The sequence below is a fragment of the Podarcis vaucheri genome (assembly GCF_965113315.1).
Source record: "Podarcis vaucheri genome assembly, chromosome: 8".
Taxonomy (NCBI): domain Eukaryota; kingdom Metazoa; phylum Chordata; class Lepidosauria; order Squamata; family Lacertidae; genus Podarcis; species Podarcis vaucheri.
This window is the reverse complement of record NC_138766.1, coordinates 59,342,443-59,360,891: the sequence shown is the minus strand read 5'-3', so window position 1 is coordinate 59,360,891 and position 18,449 is coordinate 59,342,443. Positions and strand designations below refer to the sequence as shown.

Below are 18,449 nucleotides of genomic sequence, written 5' to 3'. Positions count from 1 at the left end.
CCTTCTAGTAAGTAAATCTGTAGTGCAGACCATTGCAGAGGTGGAGAAACTTCAGCTGTGTTGGCTCTTCTTTGGTTTCTTTTTTACTAAAACCCCAAGTCAAGTACAAAAGATATATAGTTGAATTAAATAACATTGTGCCTCTGAGTCCATTCAAAGCCTAGGAATTCATTCCACTACAAAACTGAACTGAGCTCATGGTCCTTCCACACAAAAGGCTTTCTTTTAGCTTTATTTCAGCATCATGATTTAGATGGGAAAGTTGTTTTGTTGAAATTGTTAAACAATTGGGAGTAAACAAAAAAGATGATCTACTGCAAATCACCCTGAGATATCCTCATTCTGCCTTCTGTACACCCTTGAGTTAGTGAATTTAAGAAATTCTGCTTTTATTCTGAAGTCTGTATTTGTTTCATATTGGAGAATTGTACAGTATAAGATAATTCCTTATACTGTAGTTACAGGTAGGTAGCTGTGTTGGTCTGCCGTAGTCGAAACAAAATTAAAAAATTCCTTCCAGTAGCACCTTAGAGACCAACTAAGTTTGTTACTGGTATGAGCTTTGTGTGCATGCACGAAAGGTATCTGAAGAAGTGTGCATGCACACGAAAGCTCATACCAATAACAAACTTAGTTGGTCTCTAAGGTCCTACTGGAAGGATTTTTTTTTTATTTTGTTTCGACTACAGCAGACCAACACGGCTACCTACCTGTAACTACAGTATAAGATTTTAGTTCAGAGAAAGCAGGGAAATACCTTAGTTCCCTTTTCATGCTAGCTTTTTGGAGGGTGGCCTCTTCCCATGCTATTCAGGTAATGTGGGACACCCCTTGTTCTGTGGGAATCCAGATCCTAGAAGAGAAGATTCTGGTGTTTGGGTAAGCCACAATGTGACCTCCTGTAGGATGGGCTGGAGTTTCTCATACAGTCTTGAGAGGCCCAGGAAGGAGGTGACTTGCACTGACTCTCATGGCAGAGAGGGGGACAGAGTGTACTAGTAAAAGATGAAGCAGAACAGTTGTTTTCCTGACTAAATTGTCTGATAACTCCATGAATATTAGGGATGCTCTTTGTTGGGGAGTGGCTGTAGTGCTTGTAAGAGACCATAGCAGGAACAAACAGTAAAATGAAAAGTACACTTTGGAAATAAGTGCTTTCTGCTTGGTGCAAATGAAACAGCACCTAGAGACTGGGAGCAGGTATGGGATTGTTAACTCCCTTTCCTACCCACCTCTTTATGTGTTAGTTCCTTACTCCCATCACTCTCCATCTCAGTTTACTGTTAATGTTTAGTGATGCTTAACTGTTTCAGATTTAACCTGTGCATAATCCTAAGATTCATTTCAGAACCAAACCTTCCCAGTGTATTTTACTTTTTGGTAGTGTTATGTCTGATGCAGATCTAAAGAATTTATTCACTATAATACATCAAACTATAATACACCAGATATACCACAATAGTGATTTGCTAATTTAATCTTGAAACTGATTTTAACAGGGGATTGGGTTTTGTAAATCCACATTAACAGTTTAGTTGCAATTATATGATAATTGTAGTATAAGGATAGCCATTACAAGCCTAACAAGTTTTCCAATAGCTTTGGTGTGTTTGGAATTCAAGAGTTGGATCCTAAGATCCCCTGAATGAAGCTCCATTTATGGAAAACATGTTCCCAGCATCCTGTAACAGAAGGGGGACCATGCTTTTCACCATTCCCTTCCTACACTTTTTTTGCAGGTGCTTGCACTTTCTGGAACTGTTCTGTGAATCCTCCAGAATAGCAGGGAGAAGTACTGGTGGGGTGGGTGTGCTATAGTGAAAGGGAAATGGCAAAAAAATGCCTCCTCCCTTCTGTTAGTGGTTGACTTTGATAGCTGTAACCCTAAATGTGCAGTACTGTTTTAGGTTACCATGGTTCTATTTACAAATATGCTGAGGTTAGTGTTAGGGTTAGGTTAACATGTGTGATTACAGTGCAGAACACAATGCTTGAACTGAATGCTGTTCTTATAGATCTATTTTTTAATGTTTTATAGATTCATCATGCATTTAAGGCTCTTTATTTCCCCCCTCAGCAAATTCTGAAATTGATGTTTCTGTGTCTGCAAGAAATATACGAAGGTTACTGAGTTTCCAGCGGTACTTGAGATCTTCCCGTTTCTTCCGTGGTATCACTCTTCCAAATTCTTCAAACATTTTAGATGATGATTATAATGGACAAGCTAAGGTCTGTTTTTGAAACTATCATATAACTTTGCCATGAAAAAAATATTGATGTGTGTTAAGATCTGTAAGTGACCATGTATTGCATGTACTAAATACTTTTGGACTTATATTTATCCTCCATAGAAGTAAATAAAGCAAAAATAAAAATGAGGGTATGAGAATAATCAATAGTAAGATTACTACAGTTGGTAACAGAAAATAGTTTGAATAGCTCAGAAAATTCATTCACTGTGATGGCAAGCTGAGTGTGTATTGTTTTAGAAATTATAGTAGATAATAGATACTGTACTAGACTTGGCCAAAATGTCTTAAAAGGCAATGAAGTATAAAACCTAATTGGATAACTAAGTCAAATGCTGAAACTTCATTATATGTTTGCATTTAGTTGTGTTATAATTGGCAATACCTTATTCAGTCTGCCTCTTTTTGTTCTCTAGAACTAACATTATTTCCCTCAGATATTCCCCCTTCTTTTTCATTTCATTAGTAGTTTTAGAAACTGAACATCTCTTGAGTAAGAACAAATATTTCTAGATAATCATACATACAGTAAACTGAAGTTTTCCTCTTTAGTATTGTTTGTAAGGGAGAAGTCATGTCTGCCAGTGCTCTAGGAAAAATCTTAAATTATGGTCCAAAGCCACTTGTTCCACTTTTTCTTCCTGCCCTAGTATAGTTTTTGAATGTGCTCCGGGAGCGGCAGGCACAGTATGATGCTGTACTCATTCTGTGCATAAATATTTATATGTGGATATATGTATATTGGGATGCGGGTGGTGCTGTGGTCTAAACCACTGAGCCTCTTGGGCTTGCCAATCAGAAGGTTGGCAGTTCAAATCCGCACAACTAGGTAATGCTCTGTCCCAGCCAGTGCAAGTAGATAAATAGGTACCACTGCGGTGGGAAGGTAAATGGCTTTTCCATTTGCTTTGGTTTCTGTCAAGGTGTTCCGTTGCGCCAGAAGCGGTTTAGTCATGCTGGCCACATGACCTGGAAATCTGTCTGTGGACAAACGCCAGCTCCCTCGGCCTGAAAGCGAGATGAGCGCCACACCCCATAGTCACCTTTGACTGGACTTAACCATCCAGGGGTCCTTTACCTTTTTACCTCTACCTTACAAATATGTATAATGACTTGTGCACAAGTTTGGCCCTTGTTTCCACAAGGGGCTGCTTAAATCAATCTTAGGGTATTGTTACTCTGTACAGTGGATTTGCCACATCTGGCACAATATAACTATTCTCTGTGATAGTGTATTTGGTCATGTGGATGAGAAGAGTGAAGGCATAGTGTGTAAACTGAACATTTTCAGAGCCCGTGATGAAATCTTTTTAGTAAGCCAATATGTGCATGAGCTTCATGTACTCAACACACAGCCCCCTTTGCTTCTCCCTTTGTGTGAATTGAACAAGCCAGGAAGCCACAGTTAACCATACTTCCTGTTGAGAGCTATCTGGAAGCCAACTTTAAACCATGGGTTCATATTCTAGCTTGTCCCGTCCCCCAATGAAGGGAGGAGTGAAGTGGAAGCAAAAGGGCTACATGGGAGTGCATGAAGCTTTTGCACATCCCTGTTTATTAAACTGAGATTTGGCTATGTTTGGATGACCAGTGTATCTTAAGGAAAGAGTGTTTATCAATGCTTTTTCCATATAAGATAGTATTGTAACTTCCAGATGAGAGAACATTGTGGCTGTAAGAAGCCAGCTAGCTGCAACTTATGACCCATTAGGCAAGATCAGTTGCAGAATGACAGTTTATGGGGTTTGTGAAACAGAAATAAGTGGTGTGGTTACAAATATGCTACTGATCACCTTTTACATCTTTGCTAGTTCATTTTCAGTATCCTGTCTTGATTTGTGGGGTGAAAGGAAGGTGAATCAGATATGCAATGTATTCAGATAAGTGCTTTTAACTTATTTGTGAAACTTCCTTTTTGTTTTCCTTTCAGTGTATGCTAGAAAAAGTTGGAAACTGGAATTTTGACATTTTCCTTTTTGACAGGTTAACGAATGGTAAGATTAGTGGTTTTTAAAATATTACTCTTTAAGTCAGTTGTCCACTAAGCCAGTCCCTTTCTCCTACTTTTCATTGAAGAAAGTTCCTTTTTAAAGTTGTGAATGAGTGGCTGTTTCATGCAAACATTAAGTGCACATCCCAGACTCACTACTGATACTGTATTATTCAGGTATGGATAGCCCATATGACCTTGTTATTTTCAACAAAAATATGCTAATTCCTTACATTCAGCCCTTTATACCTTGATTACCATGTATCCTGTATGGACTTAAATTTATAGTGTTGGAAATAACTTCTCTCTGAGAAAGAAATCCTGTGACTAAAGCAACTTGAAACAGACAGTATATTCAGTTTTAAATATCTGTTTTACACTATATATTTGAAATTTATGTAGGGTATGGTTACCATATTTTATATTTTCTTCCTCTTAATGTAAAAAATATTACCATGTGTATTAAAACCCACTGAATTCTCATTGATTAGCTTTACAGAAAGTAGTTGATTATTAAATTTGACCACTTGTCCTGAGAAGCATTTGCTAGACACTTATTCTGTTTCTGTAAAATGAGATAAAGTTACGTTTTTTAAAGGAGAGGGTACATTCCATGAAGTCTGAATTTTTAAAGTGGTTCTCAACCTTTATGAGTATGCATACCCCTTTTAAACCCCCCCATTTATTTATTTTTACAGACTTTTAGAAGCTTTAAGATTCCACCCCCCCCTCTTATTTGAGCATCCAGAGGCACAGATGGCATTGGGATGCTATATTAAAGCCCTTGGCAAAATCTTTCTTTGAAGGAGCCTCTCCCTCCTTTAATCTAAAAATGTGTTACATTTCACAATTTTCATATTCATTTGAGTAGATTATCCAGTACAGAGATTTCATTTCTATGAGATCTGTGTTTTTATAAAATTCTGAACTGACAAATGCTATTAAACTGATGGGTTCACTTTGCATCACCTAGACAGATTTTTCTCAGTCCCAATTCATTGCTGATGGATCAGATGTTTTGCACTGAAGTAAAAACACTAAATCTTAAAGCTTTAATTACTATTCTGCCTGAGTAAAAAATAGAAACAAAATGTGCTTGAAATTCTTAATCATTATGTTGAATGAAACCACTGTTGTTCTGTGGATCAGGAGGAATAATTATAGTAACTTAGCCTGTGATGGTAGTATACCACAGAGCTTTGCTAGTAATGCGGATAATAGAGATAATAGAATATTAGCTGTCAGTTACTTGCAAAATCTAGTAAGTAAGATTTCTTGTAGCTGGTCTGGAAGCATGTGCTGTATGAATGACTTGCTTCAGGCCCATGCAATAGAGTGCCTTAAAACATTTAGCCTGTCTACATTTTTGATGCTTCCCATTAAAGATGATTTTGTGTTTTTTTTAGGAAACAGTTTAGTCACCTTAACCTTCCACCTGTTTAATCTTCATGGACTTGTAGAGCACTTCCAACTAGATACAATGAAGCTCCGCCGATTTTTAGGTAAAAATTTTCAGAGGTTCACTTAAGTCAGTTTTGCAAAAATAGGCTACAACAGCCCATTTGCTACTTTAAATTATGCTGTCCAGTATGGAGAGCCCCAAGGAACTGGGGAGAAGAGAGAAAAGGGTGATAGACTCATGAAATGATGGGTATTGCTGTTGCTGTCATGCTAGTTGCCAATTTATTTTGCAGGTTTTAAAGTGTTTCTGTTAAAAGTGGACACTCATCTTCTAAAGACTTTTAAAAAACCTGCTGTATACCGTTTACTGGTGGGTGGGAGGAAAGAATGTTGGATGGCACAGGTGCTAGCCAGCAGTTGCCATGTGCCCCGCCACATCCAACCATGCTTCACAAAGCACTGCAAACCACAACAAATGTGCTAACTGTATGAAAGCCTGCATTAAAATATTACTAAAAAACGAGAGGAACCCACATCTAAAATGCTTCCTTGGAGAAGGAAAGGTGACTCTTTTTGTGTTATAGCTGTGTTGTTTAGTAAACAATGTAAAACACTAGTCAATAAAGGTTTTTGTTTCAATGTTACATTTAGATCTGCATAAAAATGCATTTTGTATAATAGGATTTTCCTATAATAGAACAGCTTTATTCCATTCTGTACCTTATTTTGGAAAATCAGTTAATGGAAACCTAAAGGATGAGAGAGAGAGAGCAAAGGAATTGGATAACTTTTGATAGTTCAAAATAAACAATAAAACTTGCCTTGATTACAGCAAATTCAAATTACTGTATTTTGAACCTGCATTTCTGAGGCAGCAATTGCCATTGTGCATCTGCTGAATGCTAAGTTAATATATAATGCAAGTACACATGGGTGTATGTATTTTGCTTTATAAAATGAAAAATGGAGATTATCACGTTCTGTAATTCACATTTCTCTAAGTAGTGTAGTAAGGAGACAAACCTGCTTATTCTTGTGAGAGCAGTGGAGAAGCAGTTACTCCTAAAGAACAGGCTTTATTTTGTCCCAGATATGTTAGCTTTTGAAATAAATTGTCAAGGCTAAGCAATGGTAATGCCATCAAAGACCAGGCACTGTTTGTCAATTATTTGTTTGATGCATGCAATTATATTATATTCTTTATATATCTAAAACCCTGTGAGTAAGGAAATCTTTATTGCCCCCTAAATTTCTTAAAGGGACGCGGGTGGCGCTGTAGGTAAATCCTCAGTGCCTAGGGCTTGCCGATCGCATGGTCGGCCGTTCGAATCCCCGCGGCGGGGTGAGCTCCAGTCTTTCGGTCCCAGCTCCTGCCCACCTAGCAGTTCGAAAGCACCCTTAAGTGCAAGTAGATAAATAGGTACCGCTTACCTAGCGGGAAGGTAAACGGCGTTTCCATGTGCTGCGCTGGTGCTGGCTCACCAGAGCAGCTTCGTCACGCTGGCCACGTGACCCGGAAGTGTCTCCGGACAGCGCTGGCCCCCGGCCTCTTAAGTGAGATGGGTGCACAACCCTAGAGTCAGACACGACTGGCCCGTACGGGCAGGGGTACCTTTACCTTTGCTAAATTTCTTAAAGTTTTAAAAACTAATACACTGGTCTGCTTCCTGACCTAGTAACCTAATTCTTATTTTTAAAAATTAATATAAAACCACATTCTTTATAAGCATGCTCAATTATTATTATTATTATTATTATTATTATTATTATTATTATTACTTTGGGGGGGAGACTGGATTTGTTTGAAACTGTTCATAGAGTTGTGCCTCTATGAAGAGAACTATTATTGAAGCCCAGTCCTACAGCTTATATCCTCATGGATAGTTTTGAGATGTGTAAGCCCTTTGGGTTAGTATCCAGCTGAACAATTCTTCTAAAGCAAGGGCTTTTAGCTGTGTGATAGAACTTTCCCTCCCCCTCCCTGCATACTCTCTAAATCTGTTCTGTGGGGATCGCACAACCCTCTGGAGCAGATTTACTAGTCATGTGGAAAATGGGAAGAGCAGGGAAGTTCTATTGCACAGCTAAAAAACTGGCAGAACTGTTTATAATTGGATACTGTTGTTTAGTAGTCAACACACACACAAACAAAGATGGTTCTGCTTAAATAATATACTGGTCTGTTGAGTTGGAGGCACAACTGTATATGCCTTGGTTTATACTTTTAGTTGTGTCTGGAGTGCTGCAATAGTAATATGGTTGAGTGGTGTAAGTTTCTTCTAAAATTTATATGCTATGTAAAGTGTGAGTTCGATCCTCTATGTGGGCACCTAATAAGGGCAAACACCTGGTTTACATGATTACTCCTCCACCATTTTAGATGTAGGGGAAATAATGTGCACTGGGACTTTATGGACAGATATTCTAGTGCATACAGCCTGATTTGCATTGAAGATAATCTGCATGGTGGAAGGAGGATCATGGGCTCATACTGCTGCTGGCTGAATGTGTGACCAAAGCTGTTTGGTTTTTCAACAGTAACTTATAAAATAAAAGTGCACGATGATATGGAAGGTAAATTAATGCAATATTTCTTCTCATTTGTAGTAATGGTTCAAGAAGATTACCACAGTCACAACCCATACCACAATGCAGTTCATGCTGCTGATGTGACTCAGGCCATGCACTGTTTTTTAAAAGAACCCAAGGTAAAAATATCTCCTTAACAGTTTTCAGCAAAGAAGTTATACAGTTTCAAAAGCAGATTTCATGTGGCATGGGACCGGCCTTTTTAAAAAACAAATAAGTAAATACTAGTTTTGTGTAATAAAAATGTACATCTCCCTTACTGCTTTATTATTGGTCTTCCTACAGAGAACTCTGAATCCTATATTCTAGATAAAAGTATAAATAAATGAAAGAAGAATTTGATGCATTGAAAGATGAAATTCAGTGCATTTTTTAAAAGAACAGATGCAACCCAAGTTTGCTTGAAGTGTCAGTAGTGAATATTCATGTGGTCATGCTTTATATATTACAGCTTTCCCAGTCCCTGACTCCATGGGATACTCTTCTTGGCTTAATTGCAGCTGCCACTCATGATTTGGATCACCCAGGTGTTAATCAGCCTTTCCTTATTAAAACAAACCATTATTTAGCAACTTTATACAAGGTAAGTGAGGAAAAATATTTCTGTTCGGAAAAACATAACCAAGTGCAAAAATGCTTACTTGCTGGTAGTCACAAATTCTTGGTGGGAGAGATTTTTAAAGGAGTGATTTAATTATTTATAGCAGCTTTGGGGAATGGATTGGCTCAAAAAGTGGCCACACCTCTGGGAGCAATCTTTGACTGGTGGAAAGGCCTAAATCTGCCAGAAAACATTGTGTCTTGTATTTGGTGTTGTTTCAGTTCAGCGCTGAATGCAAGCCATGCTGCTTTCAGCAGAAAACTTCCCCGCTTAGGAGCTGCAATTCCCACAAGGAATCAATCCAGCAGGGGTTGCGTTTAGCATAATAATTAAATAGCACCAAATGCAAGCTCTGCTGCCAAGGAACAGTTGGGATTGTGCTTTACGTGTCAATTACCTGATGCCATATGATTGACAGCTGGGCATGGCCAACCAGAAAAGGTGTACAAGCCAAATTGTCCAGCTTGGGGTGCCTATTGCACAACGATCTGAAGCTGAAGTTGGTTGGGGCAGACCTTGTGTGATTTAAGGTTTTTAACGTCAAAGCTGGTGCCTGGGAGCAAACTGGTAACGAGTGAAGCCCATAGAAGAGCTATGTAATGATGGTCTGAATGGAAAGCTTCTTCCAGCAGCCACATTCTGGAATCCAAAGGTGTAAGTGAGAGAGTTGGGTAGCATCTTCTGCATACTGATGATGCCGTATCCCAAAGCTCTGGGTAACCTCCCACTGATTTCATGTAGATGTTGAAAAAGCATGGGAGATGAAATTAAACTTTATGCCACCCATAGGCCCCTGCACCACATGCTGGAACTTTCCCCTACGGTAGGACTGGAGCCATTTTGATCCACAATATTGCCTAGTCCCAAGTTGGAGAGAGAATTCTGAAGGATGTGATCACGGATGACACTGAAAGCCACAGAGACAACCAGGAGAGGTTGTACTCGCCCTGTCTATCCCCTAGTGAAGTATTGGCATAAAGGATTGTTCATTCATGAAAATACAATTCAGAATTAAATGAATATTTGATAACCATAATTCTCTCTCTTCCTCTTCCTCTTCCCCTTCTTTTCAGAATACCTCAGTATTGGAAAATCACCACTGGAGATCTGCAGTGGGATTGTTGAGAGAATCTGGATTATTTGCACATATGTCACTAGAAAACAGGCATGTGTCAGATTTGCAGTATCGCATGCATCTATGGAAAATGTATTGCAGAACATTTTAAATGGATGTGAAATGGAAGTAAAAACACATTTCCAAGTAATATAATTTACTGCATCTTCATATGATGAAGGCAATTGTATCCCATCCACCCCAGTCAAAACGATGCCTAACTTGCTACACTTATAAAGTGTACACTCTTCATGTTTATCACAAAAAAATTGAGTGATATGAAGACTTCGTTAAATTATTGCACTGTTGCACTGGGTCTTAGTTTGTTAACAAAACTGTATTTTATAGTAATTTAATCAGGGTTGGCCTGAATTTTGTGAAAAGTTAACAAAGACTGTTTAAATGTTGGTCACTTGTTTCATTCTTCTTTCTGTGTATCTCCAATTTAAGGCAGCTGATGGAAAGCCAGATAGGAGCACTGATACTTGCCACTGATATCAGTCGGCAAAATGAATATCTATCCCTATTTCGCAGTCATTTGGACAAGGAAGATTTATGCTTAACAGAGGAAAATCATCGTCATCTCATTCTTCAGGTAATTGTTTGGTCCCTAAATAGAAAAGTAGTACAACTGTTCAGTAACAACTGCTTTGCCGTCTACTGTACAATAATTTTTGATTGATGCACATAGGTTTGAAGATGGCCTTATGTGTTATCTGATGGCATAGTTCTAACAAAAATAGTTTTCTAGTACAGAAAACTTAGATATTCCATTTGCCAGTAAAATGGTTGCAACTCAGTAGCAAATGTTTATCTTACTCTGTTCACCACAATCTCAAAACAATTGAAATTATTTTTAAAAAGATATTCTTTAACACTTTAAAATCCTGTTAATTATCTAAGTGATCTTGCTGTTGTTGCAGAATGTTGGGAAGTGAAAGTAGCATTTTTTAACTGAGCACTTACGAAAAATGCTAGCTACCTGCTTTTCTTACTATTTTACCTGTACAAGTAAAACAATCAAATTGCTTTCCACAGCCTCCAGCCCCAGTGGCTACAGGCCTAAAATAACTCCTTAGGAATCAGTCCCCTGTGCTCATTAACATGGAAGTAAGCACCATTGAACACAAGTGGGACTTGTGCGTCTAAAGCATGCCATAATCAGGCTGGATTAAGATTCATTGAAGCTTTGGAGGTATGCTAATTTGAGTGAGAGAAAGCTGAAAAACATTGCCATTTATAGTACAGAAATGCATTGTTCTGATTAAAGGAACCACAATTTTGTTGCCTCCAAACATTAAAACTCCATTTGCAGCCATTTTATACTTCCTTGTATGTATTCATAGCAGCCTTGTAGTTAGGCTAGGCTGGGAGTTGGTAAGTGGCCCAAACCAAGAAGTGGTCAAAAACAAGGATGAGAAGGGGGCCCTATTCTGGGCATTTCAACAGACCCCCAACCACCTCAATCCAGTCTTGCTTCTGAAACTTTTCCAAACAAGAAAGCAGTAGCATAAGAATGTAAGAAGAGCCCTGCTGGATCAGGCCACAGTCCCATCTAATCTATTCTGCTCTCACCATGACCAACCTGATGCCTATGGGAAACCACATGCTGGACCTGAGTGCAACAGTGTTTCCCCCTTTGTGATTCCCAGCACTGGTATTTAGAGGCATACTGTCTCCAATAGTGGAGTCATCATGGTTGGTAGTCACTGATAGGCTTATCCTCCATAAATTTGTCTAATCCGTTTTTAAAGCCATCCATGTAAATGGCCATCACTGCTTCTTGTGGGAGCGAGTTCTGTAGTTTAACATTCCGTAGCCAAAATAGTGTGCTCTGTTGCCCTGGGCTCCTTTTGAAGGAAGGGTGGGATACAAATTTTAAAAAGAAATAAAAGCAACGTTGCATTAATTTACAGGCAGGCATTCGTAAATGGTGAAGGATGAAGTGCAGTGTATTGATGAATGATCTTTCATGATAACCAGACATAGCCATATTAAATTGATATTGCTTGCTATCAGACTTCTTTATTGGTGCTATGGAAGATGAATGTCTTCATAATTATCCAAGATTGCATTGATGTTTCTGGGAGAAGTTAACTCATATATGTTTAAACATATTTCCTTCCCAAAACACACTGCTTGTTCAGCTAAGTTACATTGGATTTAGTGATAGCGATCCACATGTGTGCTGCATTGTAGCCCCCTTTGCTCGGTATCACTTGTCCATTACATATTGTTAAGGATTTTAAAAGAAGCTGACTTAGAAGTCCCAGAATCAAGGAGTTGGAAGGGACTGACAGGGTCATCTAGTCAGCCTCCCGCAATGCAGGAATCCTGCTGACAGCCATCCCTGGGTGGCCTAAACCACCAAACTTCTTTTTAACAGCCAGATGCACTGACCCATTGTGCCATGTGACACTTTGCATCATCTGAAGTTGCAAAACTTAAGTGTGTAGTTGTTAGCAGGCCACAATATCTTGCATAATATGTTGATGGTTTATCTTATTTACTAGATGGCTTTGAAATGTGCTGATATTTGCAACCCCTGCCGGACTTGGGAATTAAGCAAGCAGTGGAGTGAAAAAGTAACAGAAGAATTCTTTCATCAAGGCAAGTAGCGAAAAGTGATTTCACTGTGGAATGTGAAACAAAATGATAAAAGAATTGTAGTGAAGCATGGCTCTTAGAGAAAATAGAAAATTTTATTATTTGCAATGACTGCACCTTGAATGGTTGCCTCAGACCATTTTTACTGTATAGATTGCAGCTTTGTAGAACACTTGACATTTCTGCTTACCTTAACTTTAACTGGATGAGAAGCTATTTCACAGTAATAAGGCTTTATTTTCACCTGCTACTTCAGTCCAAAGCCACATGTATTGAGAAAAAAAAAGCTGAATTTATCTCTGTAGAATTGCTTGATGATTAAAAATTATGTAGGACTGTGCTATGCAAGTTAAAAGGTTGGACACACCGTTTTGTGTACATGGATTTAAGTTGTCAGTGCAATTGAGACGGAATTGCAGTTAGGTTTCTGGAATCTTGCACTTTTTGAAATTGTATATAAATTTTTTTAACTGTGCAGATCTTCACTGGTATTGCATTAAATAACTTGGGCTTGCTGATCGAAAGGTCAGCGGTTTGAATCCCTGTAACGGGGTGAGGTGAGCTCCCATTTTTCGGTCCCAGCTCCTGCCAACCTAGCAGTTCGAAAGCATACAGTGCAAGTAGATAAATAGGTACCTCTCCGGCAGGAAGGTAAACAGTGTTTCTGTGCGCTGCTCTGGTTTCGCCAGAAGTGGCTTAGTCATGCTGGCCACATGACCCGGAAAAACTGTCTGCGGAAGTGGACAAATGCCAGCTCCCTCGGCCTGTAAAGTGAAATGAATGCCACAACCCCAGACGTAGTTTGCGACTGGACTTAATTGTCAGGGGTCACTTTACCTTTACCTTTAAGCTATTAATGATATTGATAGCAACCAATGCCTACTCATTAGCTCAGCTTTTGAGTACAATATACTGTTACTGGATCATTATCACTTCTCACAAGCAGCGATTTTCCTTCAAGTAGCAATCAAAGGTTGGTTAAGTCTTGTCACTTTCCTCACTTATGATTTTTTGTTTTTGAAATGCATTTATGTATTTCAACAATATGGTTTTTAAGGCAGGGAGTGGAAGATTTTGAACCTGAAGCAGCTAACTTGGCCCTGTGGTTTTGGATCTACAGCCTGAAAGTTCACCTACAAACTTTCCGCAAACCATTCTTGTATGAGAGATTATTACAATAGTGATAATTATGGCATGGTACAGGTCTTGTGAAGTAGTTCAACTCGTGATGTATTTTTTAATGGAAAAATTCATAATGGAAATCATGCTACTGATCTTTCAAGTTACATTTGCTCATTGAGAGATAAATGGGTAACTTTCTTGCTGGATAATTCCATATCAAGTGATCCAACTTTTTTACCTCATGTTATCCAATTTTATCAATATTTTGTACACTTGTTGAATCATAAAAACTAAGTTTAAATCTAAATTTTAGCATTTTATCTCATCTTGTTGCTCAGCCCAACATTGAGATAAGTCAAAACTAAAAACACCAATCTCTTCAGAACCTCATGGGCTTTAATATATGTCACAAGATGGATTTACTTTAAATTTTAAATTGAAGTTACAAAACTTAAAATTTTAAAAAGAATAGATACGCTTAAAAAATGAAAAAAATGTATTATTTAATATTTCTAAGAACTACTTGCAAAATTTCATCTAGGGATCTCAATGGGATCACATTGAAAAAATATTTTGTATATACATGTCTGCCTTATTGGGTTCTGTTTAGGATAAATGGGTCTTCTTGGAGTAAAACATAACAGAAGAAACAAGACTTCAAACTATAATATCAATTACTTCAGGCAGTTCTTTAGAAAGTTATGCAATTAAAAGATATCTGAAAAGCTAGTCAGGCTTTTCTTTTAAAAACGTGTTCCAAAGCAGAGTGACAGCTTGTTGCATTATAGAATTAACGTTTAGAAAGAATTATTGTTAGTACTTCATTTCATGAGCATTACAACAAAATGCTAGATCATATATGCTAGATCATTTATATGTGTAAACAGTTATGAAGCTAGTGTTCAAATGATAAAGCTGTGGTTTTAAATACGGCAGCTTTATTAAACAACTGAAGTTACATTTCTTAGATCTGTCTAGTATCTGTTAACATTAATAATAGTTAAATGAAAAACCTTAACACTTTCAGTTTTGTTGAATTGTAGAAAACGGCTTTTTAAATCAGTATTCTGTTTGTAGGAGATGTTGAGAAAAAATACTGCTTGGGCGTGAGTCCGCTGTGTGATCGACAGACAGAAACCATTGCCAACATCCAGATTGGTAACTACAGATCTATGTGATAAGTTACTATAGTTTCCATTAATATATAATATAGGGAAGATAAACTGTGTGATGTTTAGTTTTAAAAGTCTTTGACAGTTTTTAAGAGAACATTTTGGGTGGTATTCAGCTTAGTTTTACTCCGTGTAGACCCACTGAAATGATGAACATGTCCAAGTTAGGTCTGTTAATTTCAGTTAACTACTGTTGAGTTAAGTTTAGTGAACGCTACCCTATGTTTAGTTGTTGTTGTTGAAATTTTCATTTTCATGAAACAGGAAGTGTATAGAGTGAGTTTTCTGTTTGCTCATCTGGCATTTATATTTCTTTGCCTGGATAAATTCTGACAGCTGCTTGTGAAGAGGCTTTAATTGTGACTTTAGGTCAGATTCAATTTTGTGGCAAATTATTTATTTTAAAGAGGGTGCTTGTTTTCTACTGGGCTACTTATGAATCACCCTGAGATTCATGGATGAAGGACGGTATACAAATTTATTATTTTTCCTTTTTTTAAATGATGGAAATTTAAACAACATTGGCAGTATTCAGCAAAAGAGTTGTGCTATTGCAAGTGGTGCCCCCTCTGCCCTCCCAGATCTGCTCAGGAGGGTTTGGGGGAATCCACAGAACAGATTCAGGAACTGCACAGTGGTGGGGGTGGAGCGGTGGGGGGAAATATTCCATTTGCTTAATGCTGTGTTTCCAGAGTTGGAAATTTGGTTTGAAGTGTGCTTTTTAATTCTGAGTTGTAGGCAAACTATGGTCAGCATGTCTTATTTGGACATCACAGCAAACCATGGAGACTTGCATGCACAACTCCTTTCCGCACATCCTGGTTTGATGTGGAGGAAGGAGTTGCTATGCACACAAGTCTCCAGCATGTTTGGTCTCAAGCAATTGAAAGCTAATAACAAAAAGAAGCAGCATTTAAATTTCTTGACCAGTATTTACCCATAAAGTCCCTTACTTGATTCATGACTGCACTACCACATGTTTCCTGTCATAGCAGCATGGTGAAATCAGAGGGCTTTCCTTTACCTGATCAGTTTGAAGCAGCAAATGTTTATGGTTACTGATCTGACCCATATGAGATCTTTTGAACCCAGCAGTTTTTGTGTGACTCAGTAGCAGCCTCAACTCTACACAAAAAAATATGTTGTATTCCTTAGGGCTTGAGAGAGAGAGCTTGTGTGTACTAAAATGTATATATTATTTTATTTAGTTTATAAATTGCCTTTCGAAAAGCACTCTGAGCAAATGTAATAAGTACAGGAAGATAAAACACAGTAAACTCATTCAAGTAACTCTTAATATTGAAATGTTACATGGAAAACACAGTCTCTTGTTTCTGGGGTTCTAATTCCAGGGTGTTTTTTCTCATTAGGTTTTATGACCTATTTGGTGGAACCATTATTCACAGAGTGGGCTCGTTTCTCAAACACCAGACTATCTCAAACGATGCTTGGTCATTTGGGATTGAATAAAGCTAGCTGGAAGGGTGTGCAGAGAGAACAATCCAGCAGCGGTGATGATACTGATCCTGCATTTGAGGAAATGGACTCTGATGTTATACCTCAGGAACACCGACTATCCTGACCCCAGGATCTGCTTAACAAAAACTGCCTCTTGCCTGGTATCTGTGGAACAGGGTTTGAGGATAAATTTTGTCTGACTGCCAAGGTTTCAGTGTAAACAATGCCAGCATTATTTATTTCCAAGTTTTTCCTTTGATAAATCATTTGAACCCAGTTTTCAGTTACAAGACCTGAACATAGAGCAATATGCATATGCCTTGTTTGGCTTCTGCATGGATCCTTGAATATGCAAACCAGAGGAGTGGTTGAAGCTTGACCGAGGGGAAAGTACGAGAAAATATTGTTACGTGCCACATCGCTTTGTTTTTATTTGTTTTTAGAGAAAATTTGAAATCAGGCATTCAAAGTTGCCACATGACATGGTGGATGATTCCTTCTCTTGGAATTTAACAAGACTCATTCAGTCCTTGTCCAAAATGTGGAAGAGTGAAGTGCCCCTACTTGGATGCCTCTGGCAAGAACTGATGTTTACAAATGTACTTGGAAACTATAGGTTCTAAATTAATCTTTCTGCATGGCTGTGAAGGAACCACTATTTTTAAAAAAAAGGAAGACAAAGAGATCAAATCTGAAACTGCAGCTCATTTTCCTGCTAGTAAAAAAGAAAGTATCCCATGTGTCATAATTTTGGCTGTGCATTGGAAAGAGCATTTTTTTACATAAAGCACAGCCAAGCTTTTACTCCAGTGCAGAATGGGAATGCAATTACAGCGGGCAGAAATACTTCTGGATTTTGGGAGGGGATGTGGGATGGTATAGAGGAGGAGAAGAAGAGTCTTCATTGTGCTAAGATTCTGCCGTGGAAACATTTGCATGTTGTTTTCACTATTGTACACTTGAACTGCACATGCAAGGGAAAACAGGTGGAATGATTATGAACACCAGAAACAGCTCAGGGTATTTGCCAATCTGAAATAAAGTGGGATGGGAAGTGTGTCCTTCAGAACAAGGGTACAAATGCCCCTTTCGCTGCAGTGTGTGTGTATGTATGTGGGTGTGTGGGTGTGTGTGTGTGAGAGAGAGTGTAAGAGAGAGAGAGAAAAAAAGTTTGTGTGTGTGAATACTTGGGGATGGGGGTGGGTTGGGGAGGAAGGGAACAATAGGAAGGATTTGAAAGGTAATGTTTTTTTATTTATTCTTTTTAGAATGTGACATTTTCATGAGCAGCCACAGGGGGGAAAGGAACAGGTTGCTACAGCTGCCTTAAACTATGCACAAAGCTAAGTGACCAAATTTTGTTGTTGATTGCAAAAGTGCATTGTTTACTTATTCCTCCCTCTACTGAAATGCTCCCCATTATGGGGTTTTTTGATGTGAAAAGGAGAAAATGTTTTTAAGGACAAATTTTAAGGACTAATTTTTAATCTTCAAGCATTCCTTTTTTGTAATTTGTTTTTTACATTGTTTTAAGTACTGTAAGCACAACTGTAATCCATTTTGAGGAATTGGTGCTTTCTTTTTGTTCATTTGTATTTCCCTTGTTACTGTAAAGACTGTTTATTCCATTCTGTTTACAGTTTGCAACAGCCATTTTTGGGAGAGAGCTTCAGTGTAAAGCCATTTGTAAAAGGCTTTGCCATACTCATTTTAATGTGCCTGTTGCTGTTAACTTTTGATTAATAATAAAAAACTTTTCACATTATCTCCTGAGTCCAGCCTTAGAAAAGTAGCTGAAACCACCTTAACCACATATTCCCCCTTTGTAGCTCCTTTGAGACTTGTTTAAACGGGTCATTACAGTGTTTCAAACTTACTTTGAACATAAAATTGAGAAGGCATAGGAAGAAAACAAGTCTTTTAGGTTGTAATCCTATACCTGCTTACCTGAAAGTAAGCCACATTGAACCCAAAGGGGCTGGCTTTTGAGTAAAAATATACAGTATAGGATTGCACTGTCAATTGCACTTCCTATTTTTCTTCAGTTTAGTTACAATCCAATTTCTTGGATTCAGATAGACCAGGGGCCACCAACCTTTTCAGACAAGTGCAAACATTTCAAATTTTGAGTGCTGACAGCACCAAT

At 38.2% G+C, this 18,449-nt stretch overlaps 1 protein-coding gene across 3 annotated transcripts in view; it reads left to right on the top strand.

Moving 5' to 3' along the window:
• The window catches only part of PDE7A (phosphodiesterase 7A), a 48,360-nt gene extending 30,292 nt beyond the window's left edge, over positions 1-18,068 (top strand). For all 3 annotated transcript variants that reach the window (XM_082233898.1, XM_082233899.1, XM_082233900.1), the window contains 10 exons: positions 2,078-2,229; positions 4,180-4,243; positions 5,646-5,741; positions 8,248-8,348; positions 8,681-8,812; positions 9,904-9,999; positions 10,399-10,539; positions 12,458-12,554; positions 14,751-14,831; positions 16,216-18,068. In XM_082233898.1, coding sequence (XP_082090024.1) covers positions 2,078-2,229; positions 4,180-4,243; positions 5,646-5,741; positions 8,248-8,348; positions 8,681-8,812; positions 9,904-9,999; positions 10,399-10,539; positions 12,458-12,554; positions 14,751-14,831; positions 16,216-16,427 — 1,172 coding nt within the window. In that variant the 3' untranslated portion in view covers positions 16,428-18,068. The remainder of the gene's footprint in view (positions 1-2,077; positions 2,230-4,179; positions 4,244-5,645; positions 5,742-8,247; positions 8,349-8,680; positions 8,813-9,903; positions 10,000-10,398; positions 10,540-12,457; positions 12,555-14,750; positions 14,832-16,215) is intronic.
• Positions 18,069-18,449: the final 381 nt, after the last annotated feature.